The sequence below is a fragment of the Lathamus discolor genome, chromosome 14 (genome assembly GCF_037157495.1).
Source record: "Lathamus discolor isolate bLatDis1 chromosome 14, bLatDis1.hap1, whole genome shotgun sequence".
NCBI lineage: Eukaryota > Metazoa > Chordata > Aves > Psittaciformes > Psittacidae > Lathamus > Lathamus discolor.
In genome coordinates, this window is record NC_088897.1 from 5842836 (window position 1) to 5864282 (window position 21447).

Below are 21447 nucleotides of genomic sequence, written 5' to 3' on the forward strand. Positions count from 1 at the left end.
TGATTTATTGATGTCCCCGTGCTATGAAGGGGCCATCACCCCTCCTGCACCCAGCAGCAAAAAGGCAAGGAAGTCAGATCATGGTAGTTACTGATGACACCCAAGTGGCCAACTGGATACGTCTGACCTCAGACCATGCATGTACAAGCCCATTTAACCCCAGGCAACTCAGAGGCAGAATTTCTCAGACTGAAAAAGCTGCGAGTATTGCTGGGCCTGGGCAGGACAGAAATGAGCCTTTAGGAGTTACTTCTGAACCTCCTACAGGGCTCAACCACAGAACTCAGCCGTGCCAGCACACCTGCTACAGCTCCTCAAGAAATCCAAACCAGCCTCTTGCTTCTGCCTTGGGAAATCACGGAGACAGGAGTCTGTGCTCCCAAGCACAGGCTGTTTGGCACTGCCAGAGAAGAGAGGGTGGGCATGCACCAGAAAGAGGAGGGTATGTGACCTCCTGAAGCTCCCTGTGCTCTGGGCGGAATCCTCCGCACACAGCAGCTGTAGAGCTTAGCATCATGGAAGGTTTATTTAAAGCCATGGAGGACATAAAAACTATAGTATAAAAGATATTAAAACAGTCTCCTGGGCCACGCCAGCCCCAGGCGAGTACATGGAGTTCAGTCCTGCAGCACTGGAGCCTTTTTCGCTTTCTTTTTCTCCTTGGCTTTGCTCTGCTTCTGCTGGGGCTCCTGGCTGACAGTCCCCTTGGTTTTCTTTGCAGCTGGAACCTGCTCGGCTTCATTGCTGCCATCACCTTTTCTTTTCCTGTTCAGATTCTTTTTCTTCTTCTTCTTGTGAGCCACAGCATCTCCTCCACTAACAGCAGCCTCCCCACTGCCCACTGGTGCTACTCCATTCTCCCTGATCTCTCTGTTCCGATTCTTGTGTTTGCTGCCACCAGGCACGAGGCCTTTCTTCTGCTTGGGGGCTTCTGTTCCCAGGGGCTGCTCTTCTGGGGCTGCTGGGTCTCCATCTTCACCGGCTGCTGGTGCTACCCCATTCTCCTGGATGCCTTTCTTGCGATTCTTGCGCTTCTTGCTCTCTGGCAGGAAGCCTTTCTTCTTCCTCTTAAGCGACTCTGCTTCCTGCTCAGGCTTATTGGCTGTCTTCTCTTTCTTGGGCTTCCTGCAGAGAGAACACCAAAGATCAAGAGCAACTTAATTTACAGCCAGGGAACAGCGCAATGATCCATGCGACAGGCAGTCCACAAACAGGCAGAAGCACAGGCATGCTGCAAGGAGGAGCGTTATCCCTGGAGGTGGTCCTCAGGCTGCACAGGGACTGGTTAATGAACAGCAGGAGCTGGACTAGACTCAAGAAGACACATGAAGACCTGAGGAAGAATCCCCATTCCACAGACAGGTAACACTGTACTTAGCACCTTCTCAAGCACGCCTGGCCTGTGGCCCCATGCAAGGCTACTTAGACACTGTCTGCCTGTCCAAGGTGACAGCCCCAGGCCTTCACTGTGCTAACAATACGAAGAGGTCATCTTCCAGCAAGAACCCCAAACAGACCTTTCCATCTCATCTAGGCAGCTTTTGTGCACACGCAATACAGCCACTGCTGCTGCTCTCTGACAGAGTCCAACAGCAACTCCACCACCACCCAGTCTGTGCTGCTCTGCACCAGCTCAGTTCCCAGAGAGCTGTAAACCAGGCTGTAATCCTATGGCCTGGCTTTCAGTGTGAAGTTTTCTGGAGTTTTTCAAGCTGCATCTCCTCGGGATGGAAAACCGCCATCCTGACAACCTGAGGTTAGCACTTCCCTCTCAGCACTGCCACCAGGATCCTGTGCACAAACCAGACCTGCTGTGCACAAACATCTCTGTGCATCACAGAAATTCGGCACCAACGGTGACAGCAGACTGCACCCCTGAACCCCAAGCCCTTCCTTACGGAACATGCAAAAGCTCACGTTTCCTACCTTAACAATCCTCCTCCTAGCTGCAGTCTACTAGCTCCTAAACCAAGCCTTATCTTTGCGACAGCCCTGGCAGAACAATGCCAGGGAACCTGTGTGAGGCTGGAAATGGGCCCAGGGCTCTGGTCATAAGGCTGGGTGAGGCCACTGTGCCCTGTTCAAGTCATTAGAAGGGGCCACAACAGCTTCAGCTGCCTTGTATGATGTCTCCCTGCCCATGAACCCTCTCACAGTGAGCCACATGCCAGCATTTCCCTCAGAGCCTCTTGCTGGGCTGAGATAGCACAAGCTAGGCCACCCGCAGCTCCCAGTCATGAGCAGAGCACCCAGCACTGCCTAATGCTGTGTCTCACTACATAGTGCCAGCAGGAAGGAGTAAAAGATCCTACACTTCATTTTTGCCCTGGAACAGAAGTCTAACCCAGCTGACATTTAACACAGGAGCACTAAAGCATGAACACTGAATGCTCCCCAGCTTTCAGAGCCGCAAGGCAACCACTCCAAGCACTGGGATGGGAATCCAGACACTAAGGAGCACAAAAATCACTGGAGAAGATCGAAGATCCTGGCATGTACTCTCCAGTATCCAGTCACATTCCACAACAGCTACTCATTCCCTCCAGCCTCACATTTGCAGAATCAATCCAACAGTGCCTTGACGTTCTTTCTCTTCCTACTTCCCCACATCAATGAAGACAAGTTGGACGGGCAGTCAATGCCCCAGGCAAGCCAAAAAGCCAAAGCAGCAAGCATATACATACGTATAATTCAGCCAATGCATGACATTCCAGTAGAGAGAGTCGAGACGTGCGGAATTCCCAATGCCTTCTGGGTGGTTCAGACCTAACAGCACCTTTTCCACCTCAGTCAGCTTCACGTGCAGATGCTGCAAGAGGCAAGTACAAACAGACAGTCTGCACAGTGAACTCAGAAGGGGCATTTGAACTCAGTTCATCCTCAGGATACGACTATGGTAAGAATAACCAATCCTGCCTGGCTCCTCCAAGCCACTGCCCTAAGCCCACTTGCAATACCACTACAATTTGGGGGCAAAACCTGGTGAATCACATCAGGCCATATGGTACAGGGTTTGCTTGAAAACTGGGTCTCTAGCATGAGAGGCACCAGTCTGGCTCTAGAACTCTACTGGCATAAAGGGGACTGAAAGGTCCTTTGGTCCTCTTTTCAGCCCATGGCTGGGAGCAGGGGGAGAAAACAAGTGACTATGTACTTAAAAGAAAAGCAGCAGCATTTTCAGCCTGGTCTCTAAAGAACACAATCACGCTGCCTGTTCCATAACCCACTAGATAATTTCATTAAAATCAGGCAGAAAGGAGTGTCTCAAAGGCTATTCAGTTCCTACAAGAGCCTTGGAAATAATCTCTCTCCTCCACCCACTTTCCTATTAGCTCTTCACAAAGAAACCGGCTGTGGTGTGAGCTCAGTGCTTATCAGTAGGAAACTGCACTTCAGCAATACTGCTGCTTGTGGTATTTTGCTCCAGTAAATAAGACCACGCTGGAGACTTGGTTTATCACCTATAGAAAATCTTCTCGGGTTCAAAAACATCATTTTTCATTTGGGAAAACAAAGCTTCATTCCCGCTAACAAAGCTTCAGAATAAGTGTCAGGTTTGGGGAATCAGAATCTCTGGGGTTCAGTGGAGAGGAGAGAGCAATCATTTGGAACAAAACCCATCTCACCCTCAGCGTATCCCAGGCCATATTTCTGCTGATTAGAAAGGAGATGCCACGTATGTTTGCACAACACTGCACAAATCCTTCAACAAGCTCAGGGAGATCAGCTCGTAAGAACTAAGGATCACTCCTGCAGACACAAGAGCTTTTCTGTCCTCAACCCCAGCCAGGCACTCCCTCAAGGGGTGGTACCTTTGGTAAGAAACGAGGTGGGATGTAGCAGTCACAAGGTAAAATCCAAGCGTGACATTTGGAAGAGGCTTTGGTGGCATTCAGAACAGCAGCCATTTGCACACATTGGGTCCTGCACTCACCTTCTCTGTCACAGTTTTGAGGAGCAAGTTCAACAGCTCGAAGCTCTTGGCAACTTTCTCTTTCTCAGCCTTTGGGATGCACTTGCCAACCGCTTTCAAACTCTGCAAATGAAATGAGGAGATTGACATGCGGCACACGTTAAACAGGAAAACACATCACTCCTCTCGGGAGATAGCAGAAAACGAGTGAGGAATGGCAGGATTAACCTGTCACCAAAATAACCCTGGAACACAACTTTGGAAAGGCTCAGGAGGGTACCTGGTGGCCACTGCTGATGCTCAGCTTAATTAAGAAACAACTGGACAAAAGAAGAGCAAGCAGACCGCAAACACACAACCTTGCTGCTCTCTAGCTCCTACGCTAAAGCACAACTGGAGATGTGTTGCTGTCTCCTAGAGAAAAACAGCAAAGACAGTATCTCTGTCCCCACCCTGGAAAGGCCAGGAGGCTGCCAGACAACAGACTCACCTGAGGGACACGTTGCTACTCAGCTGCAGAAGCTGGGATTTACACATAAAGCACTAATGCAAAAATCCATTAACACTTATGCCGAGGAACTCCCAGTTGCCAGCATTACAACAGGGCTTGTCAATCAAGCTTAAATTCACTGAAATGAATGACTGAGAGAAAAACCTCATCAGTGTTCCCTTTATGTGCTGCAGGGTTTCTGAAACACTGAAAGGTCTGCCTTAGAGGAAAATCTCTCCAAAGACAGGTCAAATAAAAGCCAGTTATTTACAAGTGGAGAAGGTCACAAAATAGCTATAAAAAGGTGGCTGGATCAAAGAGGTGACCCAATGGCTCCGGGGTGCTGATCCTCTGCCTACAGCTAGTCCTTGCAGCCCAGTTACATGGTAGTTTTCTTCCCTGCTCTGCTTCTGCGGGGATGCACACACCACAGCAAGCCCCACAGCTTGCATGGATTACACGAATATCAGGTAGGATTTGTAGGGACAAGCTTACTGTAGGCAGCAGCATTCCCCACCACAGGCTATTTCACTACAGAAGGCTGCACTTGTGGCCAAGCCTGACATTGCATGGAATCTGAACATGCCAACGCAGACAACAGGCAAGACCCACCCCCAGCTCAGCATCCTCAGTTCCTCAGGCAACCTGCATCATTGATAAATCTCTGCACCACATCTCTACCCAGTGCTAGAGAGTCATAGCTCTCTGGGAGATGCAGTCTCTCCCATTAGACCACCTATTGCTTCTGCTCCATTTTAAAGAAGTAATTTTAAGGACTCTGAGCAAACCATTTTCCATCTATGTCAGCATAAAGCTAACAAATAAAGTCAAAATCCTCACAAACACTGAGAAAAGTAAGAAATTTATTGCCCGAAGCAAGCTCTTCAGTAATTGTGCTCACAACAGGCAAATAATGATGTCCAGCAAGAGCATAAGGACCACTTTTAGCAGATACAACTATTTCCTGACCAGGATGGTCAAGAAGTAGCCATCCATCCCAGTGCCTGTACAGCATGGATGTGGGAACCTTTTCACACACCCAGCTGGGGTTCCTTGGGGTTGGGAGCATAGAAAATGGTTTTACTTCTCCTGTTTGTCTGCCTGGACTCTTGGACAAGAAATGGAAAGGGAAGGACTTCAGTTCTTCTCTGGTTTCTGAGGTTCTCCTGCTGCCTGTATTAGAAAGCCACCATGTTCTGCTGGCTGCAAATTCATACCACAACTTCATCTGACTACTAATAACTTGCTAATTACTCTCCCCTGATACAGAGAGATGCTGCAACTCTATTGCAGAGCTGTCATTAACCTACAAGGTCACACAATTCAACAGCTCTGAAGTCTCAGGTAAAACGAGAAACAAATAGAGGGGTGTGATGAAAATATAAATAAATCTTCACATGTAGGATACAACACTCCATGGACCATGCACACTCTGTTTATTAAGCTTACCACAAGAACTAATAATAACTATAATTATAATTATGAATAAGAACATTGAAAAAGTATGATTTGCATTAAAATTTTCCTTGCAATCTGAAGAACAAGATATTGCCAGGGTAACAGGCATTACCTGTGCTTAAAGCTGTCAGAGAGATCCTTATTTTGCTTAGTTGTGTACAAGTTGTCTGAGAGAACATCAGTACGGCCTGTCAGCTATTCAGGACAAGAGAAATGAGGGCAGTGCTGCGCAAAGGAGCCAGTTGAAGGCAGCTGTCATCTCATCTTTCTAATACACAACCTACAACCATTTTAGAATTGAGGTGTTAAAAAGAAATTGCATTTTCTCCCCGCTGTAGATAAGTGATGTAGATGACTGCATTTAAATCACACTGGCTCGACTGCCTGTTGCTGCTGCCCAGAATTGCCCTGATGCTTTGAAGGGTTTGAAACAAATCGTCCTAAAGTCAAGAGAAAAGCCCCATAGCCCTGAACACCACCCCAGGGGCTGATTTTCACAAGTCTGAGAACAGCGTTCAAGTGCTTGTGAAGCTGGGACATGCCCAACCAAATTCATGCAGACCTGTAGAATGAAAGGGTGGCTTGCCCAGCTGGAGACAGAAGATACCACCGGTCTAGCGACATCAATGCTGTAAGAATAAGCATCTATATTAAAAGCAGTGTTTTGCATGAGTCTGGAAACACAGGCACAGCTCCACCAGCATAAATAGCCAGAAGCAATCTAGTACAATTTAAGTGATCTGCAAACAAATAGCTCCCTACTGAAATGGATCACTTTTAAATAGCTTTTCAAGACCAGGAAGGAACAAGGAAAAGGGTATGAGTGGGTGGAGAAGCCAAAGGAGCAGCAGGTAATTCACAGAATGCACAACTCTCTCTAGTCCAGAAGCAAAACGGATTTGCTTTAAGGAAACTGGATTCAGATAAAGTCTTACTATTTCTCAACACACACCTTTTCCCTTTCCCTTCTGCAATAAAGGCTGTAAAAGAAATTTAACTCCAAAAAGCACAAAACCACCAGCACCTCTGCATGTGGTATGGTTGAGACAGAGAAGCCTCCTCAAAGACTTGAGTCCAATTCCTGCTCAGCTCCTGATCTCACCATCACTGCTCATTGTGCCTCCCATGACGCATTATATGAGATGGTATCTTCTGTCATATTGCTTCACGCTCATCCTCCCAAAGCAGGGATTGCACACAGCGGAGCATTTGCTTCCATGGGATTTGTGTTAGCATGCAACATCAGAACAAACCATGCTGCACTGTGGAGATGTAAAAGAAGCTGACTTTGGACCTGGCAGAGCTTTAGGGAACTGCTCTCAAGGAATGAAATTCCCAAGTTTCTTCAATGGGAACTGGGTCCAAACTTCAAGCATTTGCCATAACTTTTTGCTACGTAAGGTATGGACCATTGTCTGCATGCTGTGGGTTCACAGAGCAGGATTGCTTTGGTCTGCTCCTCACTCAGCTATCCGAAAGATGCCATCCCAGCTGCATAGGTCAATAATTTTGCAGGCCTACCACGATTTCATTTAGGGAATGTATACAATACAATCGTAAAATTAAAGCAAAAACTCCTCTGTTAACAGATGTTAAACTGCAACACATAGCAAGCATGCCTTAGAAAGAATAGTAGTATTTCAGTCGTCTGCAGCATCCTTAGGAGAGTCTCAGACACTGATTAGATCATAAAGACTTGCACAAGTTTGGCAACTATCTCCACTTACATAGCAAGACTGAGGCACAGAGCAGGGGTTTTCCTTCCAGCTATGCTATAGGTCAATGGTGGAGGGTTAAGGGAAAACCCAGAAGAACTTGTCTAACCACCTCTTCTGTGATTCTCTGCCATGCGCTGTTCACAAAGGTATCCAACTCCCCCTTCCCCTGCCCTCTGAAAGCACTACCAACCTGAGATGACCCAGTCACTCCATGCTAAAAGCAGAGAGACCACATAACGTGTGCTCAACAGCTACACTTGCACCACTTGCTGATTACGTTTGTTTTCTCCTATTTCCTGCTCCTTCAGTAAACAGATAGACCCACTTTATAGGGAATCTCAGTTCCAGCTCAGTGATACCTGTTATGGTTAATCACGCCTGTACATCTGAGCTGTCGGCAGATCTAGGCACGTCATTTTCCAAAAGGAAAAAATATGGAGGCAGTTTTCATCGCTGGAACTCCCATCTCATCTCAAGCCAACACAGCAGTGCAGCTCCTGCTTCAGTCTACATGGATTCAGCTGGCAGAGATGCTTTTGTCTTGTTTTGTTAAACATGCTGCTTCCAAAAGCCTCTGGCTGTTTCTGGTGAAAGGCTTCTCTGCTTCTCGGGTTCTACAAGGAGAACAGCACATCCACTGCATCTTATCAACCAATTTTCTTATATTCCTAATTCCTGTATCAAACATGGAGGCATCCCAACTACTGCAGGATCCAGCCTTCGTTGCATTTCTTGTTGAACTTCATAGCATTCTTTCACCTTCCCAAAGTATAAAAGATGTTTTTTAGAGCACAGTACGTGAATACCTGCAGTAATTGAGTCATACAAGTAGGACAGAGGGCTAGCAGCTAGTTAACCACACAGCTCCATGCCTCAGTTTCACAGGTAGGTAGGATTTTAGTCTAAGCCAAAGACTCCCCTGAAACTTGCCATACAACAGAAAGGGTGCATGCACGTCTAGAGCCCAAGTCAGCATCCCAGCCACTGCTGAGCCAATGACAGCACCCCAGCCGCTGCCCAAAGTTTCCTGCAGGGAAGATGGCAATTAGCTGTTACATGGAGCCAGGTAATGTTTCTGGAAGTCTCCACATCCACCCAAGCCTGCAACCTCTTCCTGCCTACACCTCTGCCCCTTTCACAGGTACTATAGGGGAGAGGACACACTTAACCCACTCACAAGACAAAGCAGTATCTCCAGAGCGCACAGGAGTGCTCTGCTATGAAGGCTCGCGCACATTTCCTAGCTGGAAGTTTGAATGCCATTTAGTATTTATGCATTCCCAGCACGTCCTTCAGCCTATTTTATTGCTGAAAACAAACAGCCCTTCCCCTCCGTGGGATCAGCCTGACAGATCCATCACTGCTCTGTGAGCTGGAGGAGCCCAGCCAACCTACATTCTTTCCACACACTGCACGATCTCCATCCTTTTCCCTCCTCCCCCATAACAGACCTGATGCTGATGGATAAATGTGCAGCTTCGTGGCTGAATACAGTGCCAAGTGCGTTCTGCAGAACACACACCTCCACCCACCCTGCACGACCTTACAGCCCCTGGCACAGCCCAAGGTTGCTAGGGTAAACTCTCTTCTCCTGCAGCACTTAGCTCAGCAGAATTTCCACCCTAGTGAACAGCCACAGTCACAACAAGAAAGTGCTGAAGGTCTGATCTCAGCATGCTGGCTGCTTCCACACTGCCTCTGAAAGCTAAAGCTTCGCTCTGGCTCCATGCAAGGTCCCCGAGCAAAGACACAACCCAGCTGGTGTGGCTCAGATCCCTGTGCTGGAGTCACCTGCAGAGGGGGCCCCAGCAAGTGGGGTTTGGGCCCTGCAAACGTGTGCCCATGACCTGAGCCAATGCACAGGGTTTCCCACATCAACATGTAGGTAAGCTGAGAGGTTTGGGAGAGGCACAGCCTTCCTCTGCTATTTAGAAGCTAATAACAAACTGACAACCAAATGAAGTATTTTAGTATTCTACATGCTCGTAGCTCCTGTTATTACCCAATGTAAGCATCCTCACCTCACCTGTAATTACGCTCACATTTCTCCTGAGAGGTAAGAGGTAAGCCAGCATCATTCCCTCCATTTCACAGAGAAGCCAAGTAAGATGACGGAATCACACAGACCACGACAGAGCCAGGAATCAACTCTGAGCTTCACAAAACACAGAAAAGCCACCCCCAAACGCTTTCTTTCATTACAATATTCGCTATACAGTAGAACCCAAGCTAGAGGGAAGAGTATGCCTCTCCACACCAGTTTCCACCTATGCACAGAGCCAGATCCATTTCCATGTGCACAAGGTAGCCAAACACAAGGAGAGGTTCTCAACCACCCACCTGAACAACACAGCAGCTCCTGCTGAGAACACTTAAAGGGGGAATAAAAGCACAGGCAGTCCCTCCTCCCTCTGTTCTCTCTCAACAAGTTTCTGAAGATATAGTTCAAATGTTCACAACTTTTTTCCTTGCATCTCTAAGAGAAACAAGTCATCGAGAAATGCTCACAAAGGGAAGGTAACCACCAAGTTTCTGCTCGTCCCTGATCAACAGAGAGAGGGAAGGTAGCGGACAAAGCAGAGCCACGTACTGAAGGGTATAACTAAAGGGCATTTTTTGCAGTGTTTACTTTGGCTGTTATTAGAGGGAGGAGCCCACAATCCAGAAGCTATGCTCACAGAAAATGTCAATGCTTTCCCAAGTTTAAAGATCCGATTTTTGTTTTCCTCCACAGACCATACAAAAATGCAGCAGGGAAAAACCATCCAGGACAGCTGAGGGGACAGAGGAGAAATGAATTCTCCATAGAGACATCCAGTATTCTGAAAGCACGTCAAAGATATCAGTTAAATCACTACTGGCCTCATTTTACAAGCTAAGAGGCTGAGAAAGGGCAATGAATTAAGAATTTATAAAGACGGACAGATAGAAGTTCAGGCAATCTTCACGAAAAAAAAATACTGAAGAATGGCTTTTTCAGAGATTTGATGAAGTCACTGTTAATAATTTATCTCCCTACAAATTAAGACACCGATAATCAAATGTGCCCTTCAGAAATGAAGGGCATGTCTCCACTGGAAAGCTATACAGTATACCCATCCCTCTCCCCCTCACACATGCTGTGTGGCTCCAGATAGTTATTTTAAATCACCAACTGAACAACACAATAGCAACAAAACCCTCTAATGCCATACAATAAAAGTCTTCAGAGAGCATACAATCACTTAGACACAACTCTTGGAAAAGAGGGCTTGGGTTATCTGGAACATTCCCTGCACAGGCCATTTAATCCCTTGTCTATCTACATTCATGACTGCGTGGCTGCCTGCCCTGTCCAAGCAACCAGCTAAGTGGAAGGAGGCATCACATGTGTCATTAGGATAATGTCTATATTCACCTGAAGGTCTCCAGTACTGGTGACCGGGAGTCTCTGGTCTTGCACTGAACTTGGGGTATCAGAGCCCGTGAACATTTTTACACTCCAGGATGCCTTGATCCCATTTTGGTTTCAACCAACCAACCTGAACATTATCTGCTCTGCCCATCCCTTATGACACTGACAAAACAAGCACAGGGGAAAAAGAGCAGTAAAGTTCAGTCCTTCCTATGATGTACTCACTGCAGAAGAGGCAAAGGAAACCCTCAGGAACCTGCTGTGTACAAGCCACAGAGAGCAGTTCCAGCAAGTTTTCTGAGGGTTGTTTTGTTTTGGAGTCGCTCAGCCATGAAAATAGACATTTTCTGGAACATTTGTCACAATCCTTTCCCACTTCCCCCTGACTTTCCACATTGCAACCGGGAGTTCCAGCATCAACTGGGAGTTACACAAAGCCCCTCGGTTCAGGAGGGCAAGCCAGTCCCTGGGAAAGGGATGACAGAAAAAAGGTAATGAAACTACGTACTCAGATCCTGTGCTTCCTGCTGCAAATCTGTCAGCGAGTGACTACAAAATTGGCACGGCTTTGGATCACTCTAAAGCCAAGACAGCAATTTCATAGCATATCAGAAAGAAAATGGAAATATATCTAACAGGGGGAACAAACACCAAAAGGTGCCCACAACGCCAACTGGGAGTGCTGAAAGACCAAGTTGATGCACTTGATAGAGCCAGAAAGATTGTGTGAGCCCTAGCAGCAACCTCACAGAGATCCCTCCCCAAATGAGGCAGCAGTTTCCTGCATTAAATGGGGAACTTGGGCCTCTCAGGTTCTGCCATTACCATCACTGCATGACTCCAAGCAGCCTGAACTCACAACTACCACCATCCTCCTTAGATAACAGAGGGACAGAGATTCCTATCTGAAGCCAAGTTAAGAAACACGCAGATTATCCATGTACAAAGGGGTCTCTGGCACGTCTCAGGAGACCCGAGTTTGATTCTTGGCTCAGCTCCCAGGCAAGCATGTCATCTGTAAAACAGGGTGAGCAACTTCAGTAAACTAATACATTAGCTCTTGGGTTTCTGTGAAATACTTGCTTCATTACAGCAACAACCCACTGGCTTGGATTTCCTTTGTAAAGCACATTGAGTCCTACTGATAAAAGAACAAACGTCTTGAAGAGGTTTCTGTCAGATACTGTAGAATCTCAGGTGAGCTCTGTCATTTACAAGATGAAGCAACTCTTTCTTTGTACTGTAAACACAACCCAGCCATCTAGACTGCCAACATCAGAATAAACCTGAACAACTGCAGCAGGGTTCTGCTTTGTGTAAAGTAACTACTTAGGACTTGGGAAGCCCAAACTGTGCCAGGGCTTTCCCTGCTTCCCCACCTTTGCAGTCCCAGGGCTTGTGGACAAGGCTTCCTGTCCAACTGATCCAGCAGAAGAAGCCAAGAGCACCAACAGCAAGCAGGACCCTCACAAGAACAAGCCGACTCCACAGTACCCATTAGGGCATCAAGGCTTGCCTCGCTGACAGTAAGGAGATGGCAAACATGAATCCCTCATGACTGTGATGTATGTTTTATAAGCATGCTTAAGCATTTTGGGAACAAATAAGGTCAAGTTAGCTTATGTAAGCACAAAAGCCATTGCCTTGCAGCAGCCAGAGCTGCTATTTCAGGAAGCTGTCTCTTCATTGAAAGCTCCTGACTGTTGATTCTCCCTCATCTGCCTCTTAGCCTTGCACGCATCATTCAGGGATATCTAAGACCCAGTTCCAGCACATATCACTGCCTAAAACCACCCCAGGCTCGCTGTTCCCCACCAAGTGATCTGCAGGTATGCAGTGCAACCACTGAGGCAAAACAGAATAAGAAGGCAGACACCAGGAGACAGCATCCTATCCTCTCTCACAGCCTTACACCTGCAACAGCAATCCTGTGCTCCAAGAATTACCAGAGCCAGAGCTGCAGATCTAACGGAGGACACACAGTGCCTAGCAAAGGCTTCAGATGACAGCTTCCTTGTGTACAATAACACTGCTTGAGTTACCAGTGCACACCAGTACAGTCTGTTAAGCAGCTGGCCCTCACAGCTTATTTCAAACTTCCTCCTGGCTCAGAAAAAGTTATAAAATTCTCCATTATAGTATTTTTTTTCCTCTTAAAACAGCTGTTTGTGAGGGATGGTGGCAGGAATGGCCAAAGACAACAAATGCAAGCCTTTCACCTGGGGCAATGAAACTTCACTGTTTTCCATAGCATCATGAATTAAAGCACTTACATGCCAACATCTGCCTACTTCACATACCCACCTCCAAATCACAGCTGACCTGGAACAGCCCACTGAAGTCTCTGATGAAAAGGGATGAGACTGAGCTGCAGGAGAAGCTTGCTTCTACAGATGTCCTCCCTACCTTCTAGCTAAGCAGAGGCATGCATGGACATCAGGAACAGAAAGGGCTATCATTGAGCCCAAGCTCTTGCCTAACACAGTCCAAACAAACTTGCCCCGTAATTTCAACGTCAAGCCTGTAACTTCCACCCAACCTGCAGCTTCTCTTTCAGTCAAGCACACAACCTCCACCTGGAGATTCAGCGCTAATAAACTTGTCAGCAAGTTACTTTAATGGTGGATTACCCTCTTTGACAAATACATACATTGTACAGATTCTAAATTTGCTCAGTTTCCAGCAACTGACTTCTGCTACAAAGGACTTTTTACCACCTCCAGAAGAGATCAGTCACGACATGAGTATTGTTCTACTACACCACAGAGCGCTGCATGTTTTTACAGCTCTGACTCAGATAAGCAAGCATTTCTGCGCCACCAAAAGACACAACATACCTTTCGCAGCTTTAGAAAGTTTTGCAGCACAAGTGTGAGCCTTTGGCTATGAATGAAAACTGTTACAGAGAATGTGAAGTTCTTGATCTTCCCTAATTGAAAAACATTTAAAGCTGTGCAGCTGCCCCAGCTCTAAAAAGCCACACCAGCATTGTGTCAGCGCAATGGAGGAGCAGGAGGATGGGAGACAAAACCCAGCACATCCGTGTCCACTACTTTGTTATGTCAGGGCTTTTACAGGCCAAAAAGAGAACTAGAACCTAAATGCCACTGGTTACCAGCATGGGAGGCCGCCTGCCCACAGGGTATACTTTGGACAGCCCAAACAAACTGACAATATTTCCCAGGAATTTTTCTTTAAACACAGATGACCACAGAAATGAGAGGCACGGAGGATGCTTTGGTAGCAAAGCTCATTAAAATACTGATTGGGTTGCAAGATGCTCAACTTTCCCTGACAAGAACAACATGAAGGCATTGTAAGTGTTGGTGGTTTCCCAGTGAATCACTGAGTCCTGCAGGTATTCAGCTGCTAGAGAGAAACACGGAGATGACCGGGTTGGGAGGAGCGGCACGTTTTATGTAGCTGGAAAAGAAAATCATACCTAACTCCACCCATTGGATTCCTGATGTAATCATTAAACAAAAGCTGTTTAATGAAACCCAGGATCACTTGCTTCCTTGAGAATCATTAACAGCACCTCCTAATTCCTTGACTTGCTTAGATTTTGCTCCTCCTTGACAAAAGAGAACAGAGCTAATCGTTCTGTTCCAATATAGTAAATGATGGAATGGCCTAAATTACCATGTAAGCAGCATTTAAAGATGAATGAAAGCTACACTTAGGAAGAGTTCAATACTACAGTTACGTAGGAATACCAAGGCTGGAATCTCCCATGTCATCAAGTTTAGTCACCACACCACAACATTAATCTGGTTGCTTGGTTCCAGCCATGTCAATCCACGAGGATATAATTGAATGGTGTTTGCTTCTTCAGTCTTCTGCCCTGCAGATCACCTCCCCCAGAACGGCTGCACCCAAAAACTGTCTTCAGGTGCAATCTGCATCTGCTACTGAATCAGGAGCCCAGTTTTCTTCTGTACCAATGCATTTTAAGGTTTGCCTGACAAACAGTATTAGTGAGGGAGTCTGGTCCAGAAGGCCTCCAATGCACTCGGAGTCAAAAGCCTAGAGCGCCTCAGCTCTATCTCTTTGGCCCTGAAGTTCATATCTGTAATACCTGCTAATTAAAAATTTATTTTTAAAACCACCTTGAATTGATCTGTATGAGGGTATTCCCTAAAACTTGAGCTCTGCTTCCTAGACCCACACACAGGGACCACACTTCTTGCAGCTGGTGAAAATACACCTAGCAGGTGTGTTACAAGAATGTTATGATCCTGGTGGACACTACTCAGACCTGGCACAAACAGGCACAACCCCTCCAAGATCAATTAAGCCGAGCACAGCTGCAGAATTCAGCTCTTTGAACAAGCACCCCACTAGTAAAAGCAGCACCCACTAGGTGCTATCTGTACATTTAACATGTTGAAGCTTGTTACCTTTGTCACTTGGCTGATGCTTTCTCTTATCAATTCCTCCCACTCCTCCTCTGTCATGAAGAGCTTCAGTTCACGAAGTAGCAGAACGTTCCGGAGAAGCAAACAGGCCTGGGCCTGAAAAGAGAAAGGGGAGAGGAGATGTGGAAACTCTGCACTCTCTAGGAAGGTGTTAGCAATGCAAATACCCTACTCAGGCAAACAGCTCACTCAGCCCAGCATGCAGGGAATGCCATGTTCCAAATGCCACATATCCTCCCCAACATGTATGCTACCCTGTTAGAAAACATTCTCTAGATCCTAACAGAGACACTCCTTAGGAGACAGGGTGGTGGGTACTGGTTGAGAAGGTCAAAGGGGAGTGGAGGGATCATGCCACTTCTAGATTTAGGCATTAATATCCAAAATAAGTCTTAGTAGCTGCTCCAAGTGCATCACTTTCAGTCTCCAGAAGTCTTCAGGCAGCCCTTTGTGTGACTGTACTCTTTACCCCATGAATGCAGGAAGCACAAATAAACAAAAAGAAAAGCTGGCAGATTAGCAAATGCTTCATTTCAAAGGAAACCTAGATGGAAACTGCTGTTCAGAGCAGCGCTCAGCCTTGCCCTGGAGTCAAAGTTGCTCATTAAGCCTCTGCATTAACACAGCAATGAAAAGGGTAGCCACTAGAAAACCAACAGTAATCTGCAATCTTCTTACAAGCCCTTTTCTATTCCAGAACTCCTATTTTAAGGCTTTCTTAGGTACATGGAAAACACAGCAACAGACAAAAGCAAATGACAGAGATGCACAGAGTACACTAATGAGGATTAGTGCTGATAGTTTAGAGGATTTAAAGGGAGATTTTTTGTAGCAGCACAGAGTTAGCCAGCAAACTCTACACACATACGAAGAAAAAGTGTTGCCTCCAGCTGCTATCACACAGAACGAAATTGAATGTGGGGATAAATACCAAAACTCATTGGGAATTACATCAAGAGTTAATCTTGTCCAAAGAAAGCAAGAGCTGCTGGCTTTAACCACACACTGCAACTGAACCCACCCTACAGAAAACAACCAAGCAGAGTCCGTAAAACTCCTTATCAAAGACACCATTGAGATTAAAAGTCTAAAAAGCCTCAAGAGAAAATGCAGCCTGGTGATACCCAACCTGGCCTCCAGATAGGCCTTGGGTCTATAGGAAGCAACCTGGAAAATAAGTAGCAAGAGACTAAAAACTGGCCATATGATACCCACTCTTCTACTGGAGCATTTTTAGGGAACTATTTAATGAAGAACTCAAAGTGAAGGAAGAGAAGAAATCCCTGGATCTCCTGAGAGCAGGAAGAGCATCTAAAATTGTAGGCAGTCAAATAGAACACCTTGCAAGCTAAGAGAGGTCTGTGTTTCCCATACAACACACTCCAGGTGCCTGGGGGGGGACAGGACACTGAATACATGTCCCCCATCAGACAATTCCAGCCCTTGTATTCTTGTTACAACAGAGTAATGTCACACATCTGTGTAAACTTCCCTCCAGTTTGCGCCAGTGAAGGGAAAATCCACATAGAGCGAGTTTTCACATTCTGCTCTTTACTCATGGAAGAAAATGCAGCAGGGAACCAATGAGGCTACATCAAAAGAGTTACGTTGATTTAAGGAGGGAGAGCACCCTGACACCATGCTCAAGGCGGGCAAGCTCACATGTTCCTTTTCATTATGCGGAAGCTGTGTCTTACAGAACAAATTACGGCATATACCAAACGTAGTGGAAAGTCACTTCAGTGCAATTAAAAACAGAACATGACCTGCAGAGTAGATAAAAGGCCATAATGCATTGTGAAAGGCTCAGGCAGGGTCATAAACCTCAAGGCACCATCTCTTCTTTGACAATTAAGAAAGCAAATGGGTGCAAAAAAATAGAGAAGAGTCCTGTTAAGTTATCCTTATAGTACCTCAGGACTACAGATTTACGCGGAAGGCAAACAGGACCAGAGGCAACATCAATAAGGGCCTGCTCAGGAACTGTACCAGTCAGCAGGGGTGGGAGCACTGCATGTCAGTGAGGATAAGAAATGGACAGAAATCAAAGCCACCCAAAGGAACAAGGAGCTCTGAAGACCCGAGACTCAAATGCTGGACTGAGAGAACAGCCCCTGAACGGAACCTAGTCCTCAGTAAGCACTAGGCTTGACAATGGTTTTAAAGGAAAGGATAAAACCCCCACTGAACATTCCCTTCTGCATGTCATAGATGAGAAAGTCAAAACACCAGTTATCTGAGAGCCCTGGCTGGTGCTATCACTCTTTAGTAATTGTGTCACACTCATGGCTTTCATGCCTCCAGCCTGTATATTAGGTACAAGAAAATACGTTTCGAGTTTCACATAATTAAAACACTGATATTGCTGTACTCAACACAATCCTGTGTTTCCTGATTGTTTTGTAACCCAACGATAATGTAATACTAAGCATGAACAACTTTTCTCATTTGAAAGAAGAAAAAGAAGAGATTTACTTGCTGGTTGAAATAAAATTTGTCTTAAGAACATCTCAGTCAGAGAGCAAACGTGACACAAATAATCACAAGCTCCTCAGTGCCTGTACCATGGTATGCCGTAGTTTAAGGTTATCATGGTCATCCCCGAGTCAGCAGATCTTCTATTCCTAGTGCTAGTTGTTAACATGAGGCTCATGTATAACCTATTTATCCAGAGCAAACTGCACAGCTAAATAGCAGAAGTTAAACTACAGGGAGAGGAACTGACGTCCGTGGGGTCAGCCAGAAAAACTAGGGGTTGAACCAATAGTAAAACCCAGTTCTTCAATCCCAGTCCAAGGGTAAACCCGGTAAAACCCAGCATTTCCCACTTCCCCCACTGATGCCGTCCCACCTCAGCAAAACAGGACAGGCGCCAAGTCCATTCTCTAGAAAGAGGTGCAACCATCACACCTTGCTCACAGCATCTCTCAGCATGAGAAGAAGGATCCTGGATGTCATCAGAAGATTGTTTTCTCCAAGTACATTTACTCGATGAGCAACCTAGCAACCATGACCACAGAGTTGCCACATCCCCTTGGAAAGTAACAGTCCTCAGCAATGGCTTTTCAGACACAAATTCATCTGTGAGGGCTGAGAAACATCAAACCACTAGCTGGAAAGGCCGGAAACAGCTCCTCATAGATTAATGCCCTGCAGGATTCACATAGAGGATTTTAAATACTCAAAGAGGAATGACTTTCATGACCTCCAGGAGCTTCACCAGGAAACACACGCTTCATCACCTGATGTAAGAGGGGTTAAGAGTATCAGCATTCTGCAAAAGTAAGGGGAGATCCAAAGTGAGTCAGATCTCGAGGAACTATTTCTCTGTGAACACAAAGAGCTCTCTCTGTCCAATTAATTTTCCTTGATTTATCTTCTCAAATATACGGACACAATGCAGCTGAAAGCAGACACCACAGAATTGTGCACATCTATGCATTTGGAAGTGCATATTATCTCCCCCTCGCATCACATTTTACCACAAGCCATCCTACCTGTCCCTCCTGGCACATCACACCACCTGCGTTTGGGAACCAGACACTCCATGTTTTTTGTGAAAACAGCCTCAGAAAAAACGAGGCCATCTCCTGGAATGAGGCTCTTCCCATTGCTAGCCACTTCACACACCACTGCTTCCGCGACAATGTTAGTGATGCTAAAAGACCCTTTAGAAATAAAAAGGTCACAAAATCTCCCTATTTTCTGCGAAAAAGAGGGTTTAATGTGTGCACATATTGGACAAGAAAATACCTGTGTGCAAGAGGACCACATGAATGCAAGTATGCAAGGTGTTTCCATTCACACACATTTAAAATAAACAATAAAAGCAGCATTTTACAGGCTTGTGCTTGAAGACAGAAGCCTTCTCCCTGCTGAGCAGCAGGAAAAACAAACAGTAGTAAAAGAACCTTTCCAATGCACGTCTGATCCCTGTCTAGTTTCTTACGGCTTCCTCAGAAGCATCTGGGACCTGTTCACTACAGGAGGCCCTGACCTTACACAAACAACCAATTCCTACTTCCTTACTAAGACCTTTGAAGTCCCAGGCCACAGACACAACACCTTAGGAGGAGGCAGGATGCCCCAGCTAGTTCAAACCTTCTGCATCAGAACGCTATCGGCCCCCATAATTTCTTACAGTACATCATTTACCCATAACATATTCATGATGAGTCTTTTATACATGATACAAGGATCATCTGCATGTTTTGCCATCCCAACACAGACCAGCAGCAATGTGAAGTTTGGACAGTATTTGCTCCACAACTCCCCAGTTCTGTCGCTGTCCCCCCTGCCCTCCCCAGCATCACTGGTATTCTGGAATGTCTTACAAGCACTTGGCAATTCTGGAGGCTGCCAGAACAATGCTGCTCCCAAGAATACCAGAGGATTCTCTGCCTTTTCCCAGTGCCAAGTCAAGCCTGCTGCATTCATGACAGCCCTACGACAGAGCCAAGTGTTATCAACACTTCACAAATGGACAGAAACAGCAGAAGACCCAAGAGTCCCAGCTACCAAACTCCAGTGAAGTGCAGAAGAGGAAGTTGTCGCCCCCCCCATACACACAATCTCTGAAATGAGAATGTGTCAGAATAGTTACAAGCAATTGACAGCCACACTAGAGCTCTTCATTAAGGGTGGAGAATTCTGCAGCCCATCCTGTGCCCTAGGAGCCCCCCCGTTGCCCAACCTTTTCTCCTTAACGTCTCTTTCTAAAAGAAAGACCACAAAATAGTAAAAAAAAAAAAACAAAACAACCCCAAATAAGTCTATGCAAGCCAGGATACTAGATACATACACACACTCCTACATATATCTATCAAGCATATGACTAAACACGGCAGAGACGCTCATTATCAGTCTATGTGGGAGAAGAGAACAAACAGTAACTGCAGCGCTGACCCTGTGGTTTTCTGCCAGCTCTATTACTTTCTTCCTTATCTACAACGATTATACAGAATGCCATTCAGCATAAACTCAAGTTTTCTTTATTGAAAGCAAGTTTCCAGCACAGGCGTAGTAGCCATGTAGGTCAGTAACTCAGGATTTCTTTCTGAACCAGTAAACGTGCTTACTGCAGTAACCAAGATGTGCTGGTAACTCCCAGATGCGCTCACCTACCTTATTTAGATGCTAAGAAGGAAAGCAAGCTGGCAGGGTTGCTGGGTTATGCAACCTACCTCTACCCTTCACAGCAAAGGACAAGACATGCAGCCTGACTATTAAAAATGGCAAGCAATGAATTAACCCCTGTCAATACAGCCACTGTTCTCTTCTTGAAAGCAAGTATCTAGCAAAGGCGTAGTAGCCATGGAGGTCAGATGAGCAGCTCTCCTCAGTCACCATCCACCAGGTGAGCTGGATGGAGGTGAATAGATCTATTACAGATTCATGGAATGCTTTGGGTTGGAAGGGACCTTAAAGCTCATCCAGTTCCAACACCCTTGCCACGGGCAGGGACACCTTCCACTGGAGCAGCTTGCTCCAAGCTCCTGTGTCCAACCTGGCCTTGAACACTGCCAGGGATGGGGCAGCCACAGCTCCTCTGGGCACCCTGTGCCAGCACCTCAGCACCCTCACAGGGAAGAACTTCTGCCTAAGATCCAATCAAGATGGATTTTCCCCACCTTATGCCTATCATTTATGCATTGTGGGCACAATTCCATCAACACGAAGGATGTTGCCAGCATGGCAAGAACTTCTTTTTCCCTTTATATATATTTTAAATATAGGAAATGTTACCTGGAAAAACTGCAAGCTTGTACAGCTCAAATATATCTTTAGGACTGAAGAAGCATGAGGAGCTTTAGTGTTATCATCATTTCACTTCTCTTACAACTCCAGGAGACAAAAATATACAGGTGATATCACACCACACAGGCTACTGGTATTTCAGAGCACTGATGACCCCCTTCTGCCACACACACACTACAGCAGCAAAGCTACAGCATAACCTGACCTGCCAGCACATCTGATTCAGTGCCACACACGTTATAAACTTGTTGGAGTCACGGAAGACAAGCCTCATGCTCTCATGGTCAGCAAGTCTCGTT

The 21447-nt window shown here is 46.1% G+C and overlaps 1 protein-coding gene across 1 annotated transcript in view; it reads right to left on the bottom strand.

The window, feature by feature from the left end:
* Positions 1-499: 499 nt before the first annotated feature.
* Positions 500-21447, bottom strand: part of MYBBP1A (MYB binding protein 1a) — a 62890-nt gene continuing 41942 nt past the window's right edge. Inside the window, exons 24-27 of the mRNA XM_065694440.1 lie at positions 15374-15487; positions 3935-4036; positions 2685-2809; positions 500-1125 (exon numbers count right to left, since the gene is read on the bottom strand). Coding sequence (XP_065550512.1) covers positions 618-1125; positions 2685-2809; positions 3935-4036; positions 15374-15487 — 849 coding nt within the window. The 3' untranslated portion in view covers positions 500-617. The remainder of the gene's footprint in view (positions 1126-2684; positions 2810-3934; positions 4037-15373; positions 15488-21447) is intronic.